Source organism: Diadema antillarum, unplaced genomic scaffold (genome assembly GCF_040938485.1).
Source record: "Diadema antillarum isolate AM-2024a unplaced genomic scaffold, OU_Dant_1.0 seq00001400_RagTag, whole genome shotgun sequence".
NCBI lineage: Eukaryota > Metazoa > Echinodermata > Echinoidea > Diadematoida > Diadematidae > Diadema > Diadema antillarum.
In genome coordinates this window covers 618,264-638,213 of record NW_027272155.1, presented here as the reverse complement: position 1 = coordinate 638,213, position 19,950 = coordinate 618,264, and the positions used below count along the sequence as shown (strand labels likewise).

Below are 19,950 nucleotides of genomic sequence, written 5' to 3'. Positions count from 1 at the left end.
CTAGGACAACAAATATCCTGTCAGGACAACGTTGCAGTCTATGTCCGGGGTAGACAGCAAGTTCAGGAGCTGCACCGAATTGCCCTGCTGTAGAGATTGCGCAATCGTCACTGCCGCGTTTTTGCGCAGCTGAGGACTCTCGAAGCGCGCCTGCACGCGAGCGCGTATCGCGTCGTTGACGGTGATGGCCAAGGCTGCGCGCACGTCCAACGAAGGCGACACGAAAGTGACGTCGAGGTGAAAGATGTAGATGCCCCTCATAGGGACCACAAACGTGCCACTGTCGATGTTGAAATCGCCGTTAATATCGACGATAGGAGAGTTGTAGTTAGTCAAGGGTTCGTCAGCCAAGGTGAGGTTTCCCGCAACTGTGACCGTGAATGCACTTTGACGAACGCGCGGGAAGGACGAGAGGGGTTTGTCTGAAAAAAGAGCCGACAAAAGACAATGGAATTAAAGGGCGGTTAGAATTGGGGACAATCCCCTGCATTTGTCGTAAGACCAAGCACACACACCACTGGAGATCATGACGGGGGCACAACAGACATAAAGTACACATCTTCGTCATGTTATCACTGAAAAGGGGGCAAAACAGATAAGACAGCATGTGTCCAATTTGCCAAAGATTTCAGCAATTCGTTTTCTTCTTAACTCAGTGATAACGGTACTCAGGGGCGCATGGACTAAATGTTTAATGTTCCTTTCCTTCCGTTATTCTACCTCTGCATAATTGCAGTCGTAGTAATCTAGATGTACTTTTCCATCTTCTCTTTCTTCCATTGTTGCAAATTTAAAGTTTGTCATCAAGCCTGTCACTTTCATTAGCACTTCTCGGCGTAACATTTTGCATGCAGTAACTTCAAAGACAGATGAAATCGACAACTAGTGTGTATCTTACATCACAGTGGCGGATATACGGGGGTGGAGGGGGGGTAGGTGTTAGGTGGTTTAAACCTCCTTGAGCTCCCTTTTTAAAGTGTTTTTCTTGGTTTTGTTTTGTGGTTTAGGTTGTTCCCTCACCCCCCCTCCCCCCTCAGCAGAAAGCTAGTTCTACCCCTACATCATCACAAATTATTCATATTATACCTAAACATCCAGGACCATCCCTTCCCCCCCCCCCCCCGTCTTTGCCCGCAATAAATCTTGTCGAGTTAGATGATATGACGAGACTGTCATCATACAGGGACGTCACCAGCTTTTTTTAAGGGAGGGGGGATGCGTTTATATTTTATTTCTGGTTCCACTTCCGGGTTTCTTCAGCTAACAAGTGAAAAAGAATTAAGGCCTCTTACCCGCGCGCATGGGACGTAGCGAAGTGACCGAGCCCATAAGGAGCGAGCGGGGAGGGTCTGGATGAGGGGTGTCCCACCTCCGAGACCATGGAGATTTAAATTGTGCGTGCATAAGTAATACGGTAAGTAAAACTTTTTTAAAGGGTCTGAAGGGGGGGGGGGGGTGCGTTCGCACCAACGCCCCCCCCCCCCCCCCCCGTGACGCCCATGTCATATTCTTTTAAGACATTTATTCTTATCTTGGAAATCGTCATGATATTCAACTGCTGGTTAATTAAATCCATGACATTGACAGAGTTCCTTTACGGCGAGTATTATGGGGAAAAGATTAAATCGACATTTTCTAACAAGTTTAATATATATATATATATATATATATATATATATATGAAGAGTTTGTTTGCAAAAACCGATAAGTCCATATTTGCCAAATGGAGATATTTGCGATTAAAGGTCAAGAAAAATAAAGAGAATAATAAGAACATTTTTGCTTCTTTTGACCATAACTTTAAAAATATACCTTTATATGTAGTGACCAATATATCATTTAAAAGGTATCATTTAGTACTTTATGACAAAGATCGTACTTCAAAATCTTCAAAAATGGACTTATCGGTTTTTGCAAACAAACCCTTCATATATATATATTCCAATCCAACGAATTGTTCAATGTCAACACTTAACCAGATAGATTGCTATGGTATGAAATGTCATTGCATTAAGGAGGGCTAATAAACCTTGGATATGTTTATGGGTTGTCCGAAAAAACAACCATATATCGCTCATTGAAGAAGAATGCATAAATTCTACACACCACAACACAAGTGAACTTGTTAAGCAAGCGGTAATAGAATTACAATGCCACATTTCTGAAATATGTGAGCCTCCTATGTCATTATCCTTGTAAAGTGTTAACTTGTTTTGTGTTTTTCATGGTATTTGTTTCTCTGCTCAGCAATGCTCAAAGACCATAATAATTCCACAAATCCGTACACGGAGCTGTCGATTTATATATTGCATGACGTGCAATTCCCCTTTAACATAATTAATTGTTGATTTTCCTTCTCTTGACGTATTCTACACGTCACAGTTATCTAAAATTTTATTTTGACTGGTTATTGTGTGTAAATAGAGAGTAATAAGATCCTGCAGACAAAACTGAACCAAAAATGTCATGTGATTAGGAAGAAAAGGGAGCAAAATCAGCATACTGTTTTGTGCCATTCAATTTTCTCGGAATGAGCAAAGGACTATTATGCGCGTTTTGAAATCATTCAACACCCCGCACTATTATACTTACGATAAAGGAGAAAGGCGTTATAGATGAATGGATTGTCCATATCGCCCTCAACGTCGGAATATGTCGGGTTGGCGATGAGTAGGTAGTCATCTCGTCGCAACTCGACGGCAACGTGAGCGGAGAAGACAGTTCCTTCACCGTTGTCCTCCACAGTGGCGAGCGTTGTATTGGACAAGTCGTGGTCATCCAGGAGTACCAAATCGACCGAGGAGTTGTCTCCATTTACGCCTCCTCGATGGATCATGAAGACGTAGAAACCGTCGTCCACTATGTGGAAGATTCCCGATGTCGCGTTTAAACCATCGTCACCCCTCAGCAACACTGGAGGAGGCTCGTCGAAGCCCGATAGTGGGTTGAACGACTCGAACCACATTGGTATGGTGAAGGGAGTGGTGACCGTAGTCGATAATGTGGTTGGGGTCATAGGGGATGACGTTGGAGTCGAAAAAGTCGAGGAGGATGAAAAAGTTGTCGATGATGAAGCCGACGTTGACGAGATCGTGGGAGTAGACGTTGATGAAGCTGTGGATGATGAGGAGGCAGTGGATGATGAGGATACAGTAGTGGATGACATGGTTGATGTAGAGCTCATTGAAGTCGAAGACGAGATGCTCGTCGATGGAGACACACTTGTCGTTGGGGATGTAGAAGAGGACGAAAAAGTGCTTTCAGACGTCACCGTCGATGTCGGCATCATATAAGTATAATCCATTGTCGCATTTAGCTCGTTATCGACGATGCTGAAAGATGCGTCGTTGCGAAATTGCGATGACGCTGCTGAGCTTTCAAAAGAGGCAATCATTGTCGCTACGATCAGGATGACGATTCTCGACATCATGAGCACTGCAGAAAATAAAAAGTCTCTTCAAAGTGAATAAGGCAGCAGCTTATATAATCACGAGAAACCTACCTCCGAACTGCATTATTGCAATGATAATCTGCGATTTACTATGATCAGACATCAATCGAGAGTCAGTAGCTAACTTTACTAAAAAAAAAAATGATCATAATAATAGATAAATAATTAAATAAAAACAAAATATATGTGTATTTGCAAGGTATATGACGCAGGGTCAAGGATTGAAATCAGAAAACACGTAATTCAACACCATGTTCAATTTGGCTTTAACATTAATGAAATGCAGTGAAATCAGACGAACAAAATGGTATATCAACAGTTTCATAATGAGCCCATACCGTGTAATAGTATGAGAAACTGTAATTACAATTAGTGTACTTCTGAGGCATAATTATGTGGTTATCATGGTTATGCCCATTTTAGCCTGTGCGCCATATTTTCCCCTTTGACCCTTATATCAACCTGTGAAACAGTGGTTTGATGTTTCGAGATAAATTGAAAAAACAAAAACAAAACTCGTTTTTCGGTTTTCGAAATTCTACAAAGGAATGTGTTAGTGGCGCTTCATTGATCAGTTGTTGATCCCAGGATTAAAAAAAATCATAAGGATATTCTTTTTTTTTTTAACCCGAGTGTATGGATAGCGAAACTTTAGCAATTCTGTTTGCTTGAATAAACTCGTCGGATAAACGTGAACACAGGTTACCAAGTGCCACACCCAGCTTTCATTCACTCGAGTTATGTACGCAACGTGTACGGCGAGTCTTCTCCAGCATGCCAAACAAGGTTTGATATAAATTAACACCTTAAAAAGCGATAATGTCTGGTAAACTTCTTGGCCATACAAAATATTCGGCCTTTGCATCTCCAGATGCAAATAACGCTCTGAAGTATCCCTTTCCTTTCCATCGACGTTGTACACAGATTAGCCAGGTAAAACGTGATGGTTGAAACTCCGATTTGACCACCGAATTGGTTAGGACCTTACGTGAACGGATATAAATTTAAATTATAACTCTAATTTAACCCTGATAAAACCAGAGGCCTTATGACGCGCCTATAGGCCACCGATTGTGACCGGCAAGATCCAAATCTTATTTAATATTAACATAGAAAAATAAAAAGCGCGCAAAAGTTAATTCTAGAGCTATATTTACATTCAATTTACTCTCTTTTCACAATGTAAACTTACACAAAGCATATTCGAGCCTAGATCTCGATATTAGAGAACTGAAATGCCTGCAATTCTTCATAGCCCTTCAGCTTCATATTATTGTTACTTTTACTAGTCTAGAGGTCTCGGCCCCCTAGAGCTTATTAGTTTACGTTTCCCCTTGAACGAGAAAAATGGAGGAACCCATTGATTCGGCAAGAATTTATTATTTTTTTTTTTTATGAGGGGGGGGGAGGGGGAGGGCTGCGTTTAACTTACTTTTATCATGTTATCACAGAAAATTATCCGCCTTTATTGTTGCGACCAACGTGAAGACATGGTTAGCCTTTACTTCCATTTCCTAAAGAGTAACATTCACCTGCAAAGACGACGGAGAATTTCATCGCTCTAAACTCAACAAGTTGAGTCATGTAACCTATCCTCGCACTCGTGCTGTAAAAAAAAAGGAAAATGACAACAGCGCTGCAAAAAGTTGCTATCTTTTAGCATAACAGGATAGACAAACCCAGATATTCTCACCTTTTTCCCCTTTCTTGACAGCTTGAATTCGATTCGCCAAGAATAGCTTTGACAGGAAGAACTCTTTCTCAGACACACCACGCAACACCAACCAATATCAGTCTCGTCGCCTATCTCTCGCTACGCCAATCAGGAGGTGACGCGACTCGAGCCTGGTTTAATCCTCATCGCGTCAGTATATTATAATGTATTCAAATGTATGGATATTTGCAATTTGAGCAGATGAATAGCGTAAGGCTGCGTTCACATAGAAGTATTCGCTATTCGCTATTCGCCATGCGCTATTCGAGCACCGAGTACACCATCACCCGCACCGTCAACTCACCATCCCATGCAGTGAGGATTTCTTCCTCCTAGTCCTACATCCCAGCAAATCTTATTAACAATTTCTAAACTGCATCAGAATGTCAGTCTACATGCCTATTTTTGCTAAAGGGCAAATCCAGACCAAAATTGTTATTATTTCATAAACGAGAGACGGTATACGCTGCAAGAAAATCGAACAAGCTCGATTCCCACTTTGCTATACTATTCGCAGCTATTCGGTACTTTCGAATAGTGCCCTCTTATGTGAACCGGTGTGAGGAAATCCTATCGTTCGATTCAAGCTTTTCGCGTGCCCTCGAAAACGAGCCCCGAATACCCGAATAGTATACTTCTATGTGAACGCAGCCTAATGATTCCTGGGGCATGACAACATGCAAATGCATCAATGATTTACCAGGGAAGGTTTTTCCCACCGACGGTCATGAATGCATGATATGTGAAGAGTCATGAGTGTATACCAAAATCGCCGAAATAGTTACATAACTGTGATACTGATAAGGCCACTCCATCCCCCCCCCCCCAAAAAAAAAGTTACAGGCCGCCAACCTCGCCTACCAACAACTAGCTGATAAATGGAATGCCATGACGTAATCAGATATACGTGCACTTTTGCATGTTGTTATTTATCCCAGGTGAAAAAAAAACACAGAGAAATGCGAGCTGTTGTTCATGCCTGACATGGATGAAGCATTCAGATTTGAATTAATTGTATCATTAATACATGCATACTAAGGCTTTGACGTGCGGGAGGATGTCTTGTAAAAGACGTCGTGAATGTCTTCTACAGAAATGTTGCTGATAACTTTAATTCTGGATGATTTGCTTTGTTTGCTAGCATAATTTTCTATCTCAGTCTATATGGAGGGGAACTGAGCAAGGAGAGGGTCGTAGGGGTGGTGTATGCCTCTCCTATTCGAGGGAGCTTTTGCATTAAAGTAGAATTCAAATTCAAGGATCTGGTGCCCACTTTTGGTGGAATATTTGGAAAATTATCAATCCCCAAAGTGTAGCCGTAATCAATGCATGTAGGGGAGGATGATATTGCATTGTACGTTTTGTTGTCCTTGAACTTGTATCGACAATAAAAATGTGATATCGGAAATCATTTGATACGAGGAAGTATTTGTTTACAATTTAACATTGAAATAATAATGGGGGGGGGGGGCAACTGCTCCCATTATACACCCTCCATGATCGACGCCCCTGCATAACATACGATGGATCTTTTTTGTATTTTTAGAATTGAAATGAAGATATCTCGAAATGTTTATATATATATATATGTATATATATATATATATATATATATATATATATATATATATATATATATATATATATATATATATATATATATATTTGGGAAATTGTCAATTCCAAAAGTGCATAAATTATTCTGTGGAGAGGAACCAAGCGGGGAAAGTTTTAAGTGAAGATATCCCCTCTCACACGAGGGAACTTTTGCAATTTTTTGGAAACTGTAGTGATAGATCTGGTGCACTTTTTTGATCAAATACACAGAAATCTGTCAATCTAAAAGTGCAATACGTTTATGGGAAAGGACTGAGCGCGGGAGAGTGTGGAAGGGGTATCACCCTTCAACGCAATGAAGAATTTGCACTTTCAGAATGAAGTTTAGTGATCCGGTAGCACACACTTTGGGTGAAGGCTGGTGGGCAGTTTGCTGTCAAAAAAAAGCTCGAAAAGTCTTTTTTGTCCACATCTCGGGAATTATGCGGGGGGGGGGGCAAATGTCACCTCCCCTCCCCCCCCCCCCCCCCCCCTCAAACGACGCCCCTGTTTGCACCAACCCGGTTGCACCAAAATCACATCCAGAGGCAAAATGCAAAAACTACCCCCTCTTCATGAGGCAAAATCAGTCATGTGATAGAAGTTGTGTGATCACCTGATACGTATAGCTTCTATCGCACTCATCACGTGACAGATGGCTTTTTGCTCTAGAGCTACTGTACTTCAACTTGTACACTTTTATGTACGACGAAACAATGAGATGTCTTGTCACTGCGACCGGAGCTCAGCTACGTTCTGCTAGTTAGACGACATCTTGATAGCACTACTGGTTCGATCTCGAAGAAAGTTTCTAGAACAAGTATGTTCCAGCATCATCATTTCCTCTTCTTGCAAAAATGATGATTTCTCGAGTTTTTTAGACCTTCGCGCGCGATCGCGATCGCGACTGCACTGATCAGCTCGTGTACGCCTCATCATAGTCATACTGCCCGGGGCGGGGGCACTAGCTGGCCACTGCATGCCCAGCCGGCCGGCAGCCCACCTCCAGTTATTGTCAGTCAGCCAGCTGCCAGCATCGCTTTATAAAAGAGGATCGGGCAGATTACTACTTCCTCCTTGCCCTTGTGCAAATTTAGTGTAGATGGAACGAAGATCTAAATGCGAACTAGACTTAGATCTACTTGTACAAAAACGTGTGACTGGGCGTGAGAGGAGCAGGAGGCCAGGAGAAAAAGACCATGCTAGGGGACAGTCAGAAAGCTGTGGTTTTCATTCTGACATGGGTAGCCTACGCTTCAACGTACCTGCTCCGCAAACCTTTAGGAGTGGTGAGTACGTTGGTGGTGTTTTACTGAATCATTTTTAGGGAAAAACACGTGCAAAAATCCCATAACAGCAACATTTGAATCAATTGATAGGTATGGAATCTGCAAGTTTCTTCTATTTTCAGTGGTTTGAAACAAAAAGGTCAGGGAGTGTAGTAATTTAAATTAATGGTAATTGGTCTCTATTTAACATGCATAAAAATTCTGCAGTCTACAAACCCTGGAACTTCCAGAAGTGTAAAATCATGTCTTTTAGTGATACATAATGCCAATTAATGGAATGCCACGGGCAATGGTATACAGATAATGACATATTCTGGAATACATAACTTGCAAACAAGATAAAGCCACCAAAGTGTGGAGTGTGCCTTAGAACGTTAGAAGTAGTGATAATACACAAGACAGGTACTGCATAATATGCCACACAAATTCATTGTAATTATGATATGTGTTTGTGTGTGTGTGTGTGTGTGTGTGTTTCTTGTTTTGTGTTATATATGTAGGTTTTTTTTTATTGTTGTTATTTTGGTGTATTTTTGGCTATCCATGTTTGTTATTGTAGGTGAAGGCAGACCTAAGTGTGGACCTGTCTCTCACCAAGTCACAGCTTGGTTGGCTGGATACGGCGCTGCTGCTGCCCTATGCGACAGGCCAGGTATATTTGACATAATATGATGACCAATAAATTTTCCAATGATTGAATTTCTGTGTATGTGTTCCCCCACATAAAATGAAGGTACCAACAATCTTTCATGTGTTTGTTTTGTAATCAATACCCCAGTCAGTTAAATCAGGGAGGTGAGACAGGTTTTTGTCTCACTTCCCTGGTAGTCCAATTGCAAAGGTCTAAATTTCTTACCCCAAAAAAGTGTGTCATGGAACATGCTTTGTGTAGTTGTTTTAGATGCATTCTGCTTATTATGAGCAAGCTACAAGGGGACCAATGACTCTAAGTCTCCTCTTAAGTTCTAGGCAATGAGGAGATTGTGTTTTTCCCCAATGTTACAACCACCACTGCTTCCTGAGGACTTGAACCAAGAATCTTGCAATCTAGAGTCTGTCTGAGCTCCTATCCAATGAACCATTATGGCTCCAGTTGTAGCAAACCTATGAAGCCTATTTCAATATTTGTAATATGAAGGGGTTGTTTTGTAGAATCAAGACTTCAATGATCACTGCATTGAGGTTGAGTGGAAAAGAAAAATAATTGTTACTGAATCCTCTCCACCCCCTTTTTTCTTTGATTCTTGTCAGATTATCCTTGGGTCTGTCGGAGATAGATTCGGTGCTCAAAGAACTCTTGGATGTTGTCTTATCCTCTCAGCCTTATCAATGGTAAGTGACAGTCCTTCATGTACTGGAAGCTGACAGTGTGTGGTATGTGGGGATGTCAGAGACTTATCAGAAATGGATTGTCAATCTTTCAATGTCTTCGTGTAATGTCTTCTCTGTAATCATTGAATTGCAATTATAGGGGAATGTGGCCACATTTGCTTATAACGTCGTGCGCATGGCAGATTGTCGTTAGCGCGCTTCCCTGCGCCTGGCAGATTGTCGTTACAGTGTGGGAGTGCGCATGGCAGATTGTCGTTAGGGTGTGGGAGTGCGCATAGGGTTAACAACATTCTGCCATGCGCAAGGAAGTGCTCTAACAACAATCTGCCATGCGCACGGAAGCGCGCTAACGACAATCTGCCATGCGCACGACGATAAATGCAACTCTTTATGATTATTCTTATGCAGGGAAGAGAATATGATTTCTTGTTTTGTTTTGTTTTTTGCCTTTTTTTTCTGTAATCTCTTGAATAATAAATGTTCATGCACATGAAATGTGTATTCTCTCATCATCAGAGCTGCTGTTACATCATTATGTAATTGTATTCCCTGGAAGAATCAACATCGCATAGATAAATATATTGCATGACGAAACTGCTTTTTTGTTGTTGTTGTTGTTGAAAGATAAGGCAGATAAATTGAATAAGAAAATCATTTTGTTTGCACTTTTTACATCATATTGTTGAAAGTTGAAAGGCAGAAGTTAAAAGTTAAGATTTTAAGACAGTTTTCTTGTCTGTGAATGTACACTTGTGTGTTCTATGTGATGGAGAGTACTTAGTATTCTACATTATGTGGAAAATGTCATGGAAAATTAAAACTTTTTCCAGTTTATACTTTTCTTGTTATATGCTTTCCAGGTCTGTTTTGGATACATACCAAGTTTCTACATGCTGTGCCTACATTTATTCATCAATGGTGCTGCTCAGGTAAAATGCACTTTGGAGCATGTATTAGATGGGGGAATATGTAATCATACAAACAGGATGAGCATCACATGACATTTGGTAATAGAAGAGATTATTGAACATGTTTTGACTGGTTGTGTGATATATTATCCCTTTGCACTAAGCCATGTTCCTTTGTTATTAAAACAGTTGTTGTTGTTTTTTTTCAATAGCAGACTTTGCAGCTTTCATTCTTCGACTTTTCTATTTATCATTTTTATATCTCATATGCAGAAGTGATACCAAAATCATGTTTCAACCCTTTTCTGTCTTATGCAATCATTTCAGTATTATTTTTAAGCATTACCTCTTTCATATGTCAATTGTGAGAAATCATTTGTATTCAATAATCTGATGAAATGTGAACAGATTTGATTTGATATTTATGATTATGGAAGTAAGTACATGTACACTCTTTTGTTTGTCAGTTTCTGTATGTTAACATAGAAAATCTAATGTACTTCCGCCCCTCTTGCATGTGATTCCCCCTTAGTTTGGCAAATCATTTTATTGATCTGAAATTGAAGTCTTTGTATCAAGCTCAGTTCATTGAGCTTACCTCACAATTCAAATTTATTGCCCCCCCCCCCCCCCCAAAAAAAAAAAAAAAAAAAAGATAGAGAAGAAAAATACAAAATATTACTGTTAATGTTACTATGTTGATGCAAATTTCCCTTAAAAGTGCTGAAAACCTGTTAGATGGAACATTTTGTGCATTCCCACTTCCAGCAGTCACGGTGTATATTTTTATGATGACCTACTGGTATGTGTCAGAACAAAATTCATTATCTTACATCATTCTCCCAGTCCCAGGCCTGGCCTAGCTGCACCAAGATCCTGGGACAGTGTCTAAGACCAGGGGAAAGAGACAGTCTCTTTGGAATCTGGGGGACTTGCACTTTTGCTGGTGGCATCATGGGAACAGCTTTAGCAGTAAGTGATAAATCAAATTCAAATCATGAGACCTTGTTGTTGTAGTTGTGGTTGCACCTTGTCAGAAATTTCTAGTGACTTTATCAGTTTTTCCCCATTTTATAGGCTTGTGAATGTTCAATATGTACACAGTCTTCTTTGCATTCTTTTTGCTATTTGCAAAATTTCAGGGAATGAATGTTGTAAGTTCATGATATCCAATTTGAAAGGGCTATCTAGGCTGAAATCAAACAGATGCCATGAACACAGTATTCCTATGTTCTAGCAAAGTGGGAGATTTCAACTACACCGTCTGAAGACAGAAGGGTCGAGTGTTCAAGCCCTACCACAGCACTTGAGTACATTGACCAACACACCTTGTCCTCAGCTATCCTCTCTTTCACAGAAGTATAGATGTATGTGCGAGGTAGGAAACTGAATATTAGTATTGTACTTAGATGTAGCTTGTTTGCCTCCATCAAGTGGCATATGTTTGTATCAAGCATATATTTTTTTTAATGCAAGAAAAGCCTGCTCTTCATGTCTTTCCACTCTTGCTGTAGGTATATGTACAGACAAACTATGGCTGGCAAATGGCTTTCTTTGTTCCATCTCTATTTGTGGTAAGATTGCCATCATGATTTGATCCTTTTTTCATATAAAATGTTCATATATTATGATTATAACTGAAGCCTGTAATCTTTTATGATAACTTGAAGTGTTTTTACCTTTGTTTATGGTGCTTTAAAAGGGCTTCAAGTTGTAATGTTCATATAGTATGTTAATGTAAATACACATGTATTTATATATGATTTTTATTACCAGATTGCATAATAGAATGTTTGCATCAGTTTCCATATGTTATGCAGAGAAGGATGTCTACATGCACAAAGAGTAGTAGTTTACATTGTGCTTTGTACAATATCTTGCACATACAGATAAGAACATATAAATGAAGATAAAAATAAGATAAGATAAAATGAATGAGCCAGAGAAGATGGGAATATTTCCATGATTCTGTCTTGTATGACCCCATGGGTGCATTGTCACCGACAGCAACTTCCCTCTCTTGATTCCTAGGGTGTGATTGGTGTCATCATCCTTGTGAGACTGAGGGAACCTCCATTGGGCCTTCCGGTTGCCGACCTGGCAGAGGGTGAGAGAAATGATACCACGCCAGTCTTTTCTGAGTTATGTCTCCATTGTAGACGGGGAGGCAAGTGTGCAGCTATTACTGTACAAGTTGTTATTTTCATGAGGGTTTAATTTTGGCGAATATCGCAAATCACAGTTTGATTGGGAATTCAACAGCATGCGAAAACGTCTACCCTGTATTAGTGCATAAACATTAACGTCAGCAAAAATAACATCTTGCAAAAATGTCTATGACCTCATTTGCGAAAATATTTGTACATGAAAATAATAGCATATACGGTACAATGCACACCTGTGAAATGCGAGTCTCAGGGTACTTGAATATTTGTGTAGCAAGTAGGAATGGAAACTACTCTCATCTGCTTTGCTGAAACAAACTGTATGCTGCATGGCATCAATTCTCTTGTCCTCTTCTGCAACAGCTTTGAAGTAAATAGCAGTGATGATGAAAATGATGATAAGATATTGAAAATAACTCTAATGATGATGGAACAGTGATAAAAATGATAGTAATGACAATAATGATAGCACTTACTATATATTTCAGTGGCTTCTGTTATCAGAGTTAAACCTTATGGATAATATTAATTTTTGAAACTGTCGGTAAACATGAACTAAAATAATTCATACTGACATATGTTCTCTTTAATCTTATTCTTCTCAATGATATATATTTGTGTGGATCCTTTTCTCTCTGATTTCTGAGTGGGTTTGCATCACCCATATATTACAGCCAAACTGAGTAGAGTCAACCCAGTGCATGAGAATGGCATGGCAAGTTACTGCTGGATGCATAGGTTACACAAACAGGATTAGCACAGGATTGATTCACCTTTCTCTTTGTATTCTACTTTTGGTGTGATTCTCAATATTCATAGAAGCATTACCAACTGGGTCACATACCGGTACTGCGACTCACCCTAGCTCTCCAACCTGGATCCAGCTAGTGCTTACTCCGTAGGTTTGTCTGAAATGCAGCTTACTTTTAATTACCCTCACCATGGAAGGTGGTTATGTTTTCATCTATGTTGGTTTGCTTGTTTGTGTTTTTTTTTCCTGTGTGCTGAATAATTAAAAAAAGTTGTGAATGGATTTGAATGAAACTTACACAAAAAGTTGATGCTGACACAAGGAACAGATTATTGAATTTCGGTAGTAATCCAGGAATTTTATTGATATTAGTGGATTTTTTTAAATCTTTTGACACATGGGTCAATGATCTTGAGAATTCAAACCGTACATATTTGAGGTTTGCTCATCAGTGCGCACTACAGTTAATGTTAATGAAGTAAAAGTTTTTCACAGTCCCTGTTGAAGATTAACCTTGTGTGAAATGTATTATGTACCTCCTTTTGAAAAGATTGTGCCAAATCCTTAAGATGTAGTCTTTGTTGGTTTGTTTTTAATAATGATACACTGTTATGAAAGACTTTGCTCAGCACAGTACACCTGAAACAAGGACTTACCATCAGTCGGAAAGTGATGTAAGTACTACCAAGCCTATGGCTGGCTCACTAATGTTCTACTTCTGACTCTGGGCATTTGGTTTGCTCTGCCCCCAATATTTTAGGATGGTAAAGGAGGCTGCTCTTGCAACATTCTGTGTCAAAATTGTGAGGTACTGCATGTTCATGTGGCTTCCACTTTACCTACACCAAGAGGTGAGTCTTTGCCAGCTTACATGTAATTTTGTATGTAGAAATATCTGATAACTCTGTACACGTTCATCATGAAATTCAAATACAAGCAATGATTGTTGATATCATTATGTATGGGAGTTCCTTGTACTGTTTGATTGTTATACAGGAATATAGGAATTACATATACCTCTATTCTTCATTTTTGCAAATCCAAAAAATATACATCTGAGATGCATTCAAGCTAGATATTTGTCAAAATACAACTGTAAAGTGACTGAAATATCCTATGGAAAAGACATGTTATTCGAGCTGTCATGAAGGAATAAATTGGTTACAGATTATCTGAAATGGGGAAAAGATATTGGGGGCTGCATTGGCATGCTGATGTGTGAAGTTGTGATTTGTCCACAGTGTGTATCTGCTCAAACGTATCTGTGTGTGGGTGCTGCCTGCCTTGTTCCAATACATACATCACCATCATATGTTGTACTCAGGGAACTGAATGGCAATATGATTATTGAATTTTTATACTCTTTCTTTCACAAAATGTTGATGTTTGTTATTGATGAAGTCTTGACATGTTCAATATTTGGCATCCGCAGCTGAGCTACAGTCGGGTAGAGGCAGGACTCTTCTCCACTATATTTGAGATTGGTGGAGTGTTTGGAAGTGCGTTGCTGGGATATATGATTACAAGGTAACAAGATGGCGGGGATGATGTATAGCAAGACCCCACTCGCATGTCAAATTTAACATGTGAGAGGACTAGAATCAAGCATAAGTGTGTAAAAGAAATGCACTTGACAAATGTTTTCTTTTCATCATTTCCCAATTTGTTGTTTGTTTTTTATTTGCTTTCTTATTTTTGTTTCAACTTCATGTTTGTTTGTTTTATTTTAGTCAATTTAAAAGTCGAATGGATTTTTTTTCATGAATTCTTCTGAAGGCTTGTTACTGAAAAAAAAAATTGCAAAGTTTAATTCTGTTGAGATTTATCATAAAATATGAATCCTTTTATCAGTTAGATAGATTAATTGTCAAAGCTAAGACTTACGTCGATGTAGGGCAAGTTGTCAATCAGGTGCAATGAAAACATCTCGACGGAAGAATTTCATGAATTTGAAAAAGCTAAGACTGTTTTAATGTTTTCACTCTTTCGTTGAATGATTGAGATAATTTTAGATGTAAATGCTTTATCTTGTCTTTTCTGAAACATGTGCATTTATTGGTAACCCTTCAGGCACACTTTGTATGTCATGTTAATCTCATCGCTAATTATAGATGTTTAAGATGTCTTTTCACTGGAAATCTTGCATAAAATCTAGGTACTTGCGAGACAAGACCTTCAAAGGTTTAAGCCTGGGAATCTTGATGAGCGCACTGAGCTTCTTGGGGTTCTACATCACGACTCATCAAAGCGTGCTGTTGAATCAGTTCTTCATGGCACTGGCGGGAGCCTTCAGCTGCGGGGTGGACCCCATTCTGACGGGCTCCATCCCGGCCCATATTGGGGCCCTTGGGGGCATGGATGCCCAAGCCTCTGTGGCTGGTCTCATCAATGGTAGGAATGCAGTGTGTTCAAACATTTATCAGTTGGTATCCATATCCCATACAAGGGAATAGTCAGCATGTAAACATTCATGTTTGTTTGTTTGTTTGTTTTCATATGAGTCAAAGGTTTTCCTCTTCATGTACCTGTTTGTGTTTATCAGAAGAAAAGAATTACACGTAACAATATTTGAGCCCTCCCTGAGCAAGAGTACTGTATATGTCTGAGATATTAAGTACATAAAAAGAATATGTTTTGTTCTGTCTTCTTCAAAACATTTGTGTCGTAATATGGGATAGAAAAATGAAAGATAGGATACTGGTGTAAAAGTAGTTCAAAGAGAAATTTAAATGTTGTCAGAGACTAGACCATAGAATTTGTGTAACCCTCAATGGTATTCAATTCACTGCATCAACACAGATGAAAGAAGCCTGCATTTCATGTTCACATAACTTATGATATAATTGAGCTTCTTGTCATTTCTAGTCTCAAAACTTCATGAATTGGCAAGTTTTTCAATGATTTTTTTTCAATGATTTTTTCCCCCTCAGGCATATTTTTTTCTATTTGTTATTTTTCTTTTAATTTCATATTCCACTTTGCAATCAAATTAGAGAAACTTTGCTCAACTTTTAATGGTGGAACAGAGAGGACATAATGTGTTTTTTTTTTCTATCAACATGATAAAAAGTTAGAAGTGGTTTAAATGACCAATGAGTCCTCAGTCATGTAGAATTTTCTGCAACGGCTGTGTTTTTGGGCAAATGTAATTGTTGGAAAGATGTGAAAGTCTCAAGACCATAATTTCCCACAGAAACTTGCCCAAGTATTCTCGGGAATCATCCTCAATGGGGTAACATCTGTGTGCATGTGCTTTCTGTTTTTGCAGGAATAGGGACCCTTGGCACAGTGGCCGAGGGCCCTGTCATTGGTTTAGTGGCAGATCTTTTTGGCTGGGGAAGCATGATCTATCTGATGATTGGTTTATCTCTGCTGGCTGCCATGGCAACATTCAGAGGACACTTGATACAGATGCAGAGATGACATTGTCCGCATCACTGAACTCATCAAGACTTAACTGGACTAATCGTCATGCTTCTTCCTTCATTTTTTTTTTAATGAAAAGTTGTAACACTCAAGAACATATTTTGAAAAACAAAGAATGTCGAAGCACTGCATAATGTATACTAATCATCTGTTTATCAGAATATTTGTTGGTCACACTCTATTGATAATTTTTCCTTGTAATATGTTCATAATTTGTACTTCGCAGTTTATTCTTGCTGTGAAATAACTTAGTCTAGGATTTGATTAACCTGTTGAGGATGGGCATATTTTGCTACAAGACACATTTCCAATAGACCCTTGCCCGAGTATACTCGGGACTCATCATCAACAGGTTAAGCATGTGCTTGTATTTTGGATCAAGTCAAGATTACAATTGTATTGACTTTGGTTGAAATTTGTTGATCTGATGATGCTATCTTATAAACATATAAAGAAACAATTATTTTTTTTGTTGTTGTCCTTTTCTCATGACTGAAGGTTCACTGTGGTGATGGTTGCTTTTGTTGTTTTTATCCTAAACCATTCTTTCTCCAATGTCAATGAGGGTGTTACAAAATACAATGCAATACAATTGAATACTACTCATAAATAAAAAAGTAAATGCTTTTTCAAGTTCATATTTCTCATAGATTATTTGGTTAACATTAATGTTTTATATACCATGTTAAAGGTATTTTAATTAGCTATCAACCTGGTAGGTTAATAATAATAAAAAAAAAAACTTAATGCATGAGTGAACACATTCCTTCTCCTCTTCCAAAGCACAAAAGTAAAACTTGCAAAAATAGGCAAGTTGTCATTCATGCGTATGTGCTCTTCCATGTAACAATGAGAACAAAGACAAATTTAACACATGAAGAAAAACTAATTAACTTGTAAAACTCAACTTATTATCTCTGTAATGTCTTTGTAGCCCCCAAAGATAATTAAGGGCAAAAAATAATGGAGGAAAATGAAAAATCTTTAGTCAAATCCATATTCAAATGAAAAAAAGAAGCCACAGTAACAAAAATCATAGAAATTTGAAATGTTATTTCAAATTAAGAATATTAATTGTAGTATTTAGTTCTTGAATTTGTCTCATAGATTGTTAAATTCCTGAATTAAGAGAATGAAATTAAAAAAAAAAATGTTCATTTCATCACCTTTGCGGCTTACTTCCTATGTCATTTAAAGTTTGAGCCGACAGGAAATTTGTATTTTCAGATTCCGTTTCCCCACCTTATTTTAATTTTAGGATTTTAAGAGATACAAGGGAACAGAAACTTATTTTTGCTATCTATACATGAGGCTCAGAGTACTGATAAGATTACAGAAATTGTATGTTTGTAAACAATAAAGGAATTCAAATAAATAATGTTTTTAACGCTTTTCTAAGGAGTTTGTCAATACCGCCCACCTATTGTTTGTTATTGTGAAAAAAAAACACCAATTTTTTCTTTATTTCCTGAACAGAATACAATATTTGGTAGCAGAGTGTTGTTATGGTATCAGAAATGAAATGATTCACAAAAAAGAAGGTAGTACACGTATTTGTCAAATTTTGTAATGATTAAGAGGAAGCTTGCAAGGCTAGTTGTGTTACCTCATTGGTCCCTTTTTTTTTGGGAGGGGGGGGAGGGGCAATGGTATTGAATCAGCATTATAATTATGATTAGACGTTTCCTGGAAAATGTTTGCATTTTAATGTAATTGTTTGTCACATAATCTTTTCAAAACCAATGCTCATGAAATGCCGATGTTGGACTCAAGAAGCTTGCCGTGGTTATCTGTTATTGTTTTCGTTTTTTCATTACTCATATTCTCAACATTTTTTTTGTTGAATGGTTACGTTCAAAAGCAAAAATAGGATTTTTAGAATCTTCTCGCCACAAAGATTTGCATGATAAGTGAAATACAGTATAGTGAATAGGTAAACTTGGAACTTCACAAAATGATAATTGTGATATTGTAATAAGTGTGTGCATGTGTATTTGTATGTGTGTCTGTGTGTGTGTACATTGTAGTATTATCATTAACATAAAGGCAGAAAATTATTGTATTTTTTTCTCAAAGGTGGGCTTCACTCAGCAGTCGAATGAAAAAAAAAAATTAGTTACAAGTTCTTGCAGATGTTTGCTTTTCCTTTACTCTTGCTGTAAGACAAAATCTAAATTTGAGCTCTAAATTTGAACGGAAAAGATATCTTCAACATGACTAAAACAAATACAACTGTACTATTCTACAACATCAAACAAACCTATTAAACAATACCGATTCCATAACAATTGTGCACAAACAGAAAAGTTTTGGGAAAAGAAAATTACATGAGCACATACCTATACATTTTTTATGATTTGAGATTATATGTATATATATATATATATTATTTTTATTTTTATTTTTTATTTATTTTTTTTTTTTTTTTGGGGGGGGGGGAGGAGCTTGGGTAATTTTGCTGATGTACTGGCAAAATGGGTAACATTCTTTATTCCGAAGGTTTGATCTGACAATAGAATGAGGTCTTTATTTTCAAAGGTTTGTTAATCTGAAATGAAAGTATTATGGATCGTTACTCCGAAGATTTGTTTGTTTGTTTGTTTTTACTGGATCCGTAATTGAAAAGAAAGGTTTGTTATTCCAAATGTTCATTAATCCGAAAAAAGAAATAAGGTGCTTTATGATTTCATTCCGGTGGTTCACTTTATTTCCGAAAAAGGAAGGTCTGTTTTCGGAGGTTCATATAATTATACAATGTACTGTAATTCTGAATATGAAATTTAGTGACAAAATATGGTGTTATTTCAAAAATGGGATAATAAATTACGCAGTGAAGACACCCACAACTCACCAATGCACATAAACCTTGGGACATACACACAACAGGGGCCGCGGAACAGGGGCCGCGGAACGGGGGGCTGGGGGCTGTAGCCCCCCCCCCCCCCCAACACTTTTGGTTCCTGAAAAAAAAGGGGGATCACAACGCCCACTCAAATTTGAATTTCGGATTCCGCCCTTACATAAAGTTCCGGTCTAAGCGCCACTTATAAACATTCCGAAAAATTAATCAATAATTCCCTCATGTACAAGGAGAATATCCCCTTTTAATCAACCCTTACCTCTCTCAGTTCCCCCGATAATTTTTTTTGGGAATAATTTCCCGAATATTCCATCAAATATGCTTATACGAGATATCTCAATTTCAACTTTAAAAAGGCAACAGCTCCCTCGTACGGGAAGGGTGGGGATAGCATTCTCTAACGCTTTCTCCCTGTTTGCCCCCCGCCCTGTGCATACAAGTAGACAATGACTTTACTT

At 38.3% G+C, this 19,950-nt stretch overlaps 2 protein-coding genes across 2 annotated transcripts; one reads left to right on the top strand and one right to left on the bottom strand.

Moving 5' to 3' along the window:
- Positions 1-3,016, bottom strand: LOC139709030 (uncharacterized). The gene is made up of 2 exons (XM_071620998.1): positions 2,593-3,016; positions 1-422 (listed from the first exon to the last, which is right to left on the bottom strand). Exons 1-2 carry the CDS (start codon positions 3,014-3,016, stop codon positions 1-3), a joined length of 846 nt encoding a protein of 281 aa, XP_071477099.1.
- Positions 3,017-3,141: 125 nt separating this feature from the next.
- LOC139709029 (sugar phosphate exchanger 3-like) lies at positions 3,142-16,629 on the top strand. The gene is made up of 13 exons (XM_071620997.1): positions 3,142-3,155; positions 7,975-8,050; positions 8,610-8,702; positions 9,302-9,382; positions 10,243-10,311; positions 11,137-11,262; positions 11,805-11,864; positions 12,322-12,397; positions 13,275-13,353; positions 13,967-14,057; positions 14,639-14,733; positions 15,362-15,597; positions 16,475-16,629. The coding sequence occupies exons 1-13, from the start codon at positions 3,142-3,144 to the stop codon at positions 16,627-16,629; spliced, it is 1,251 nt and encodes a 416-aa protein (XP_071477098.1).
- Positions 16,630-19,950: the final 3,321 nt, after the last annotated feature.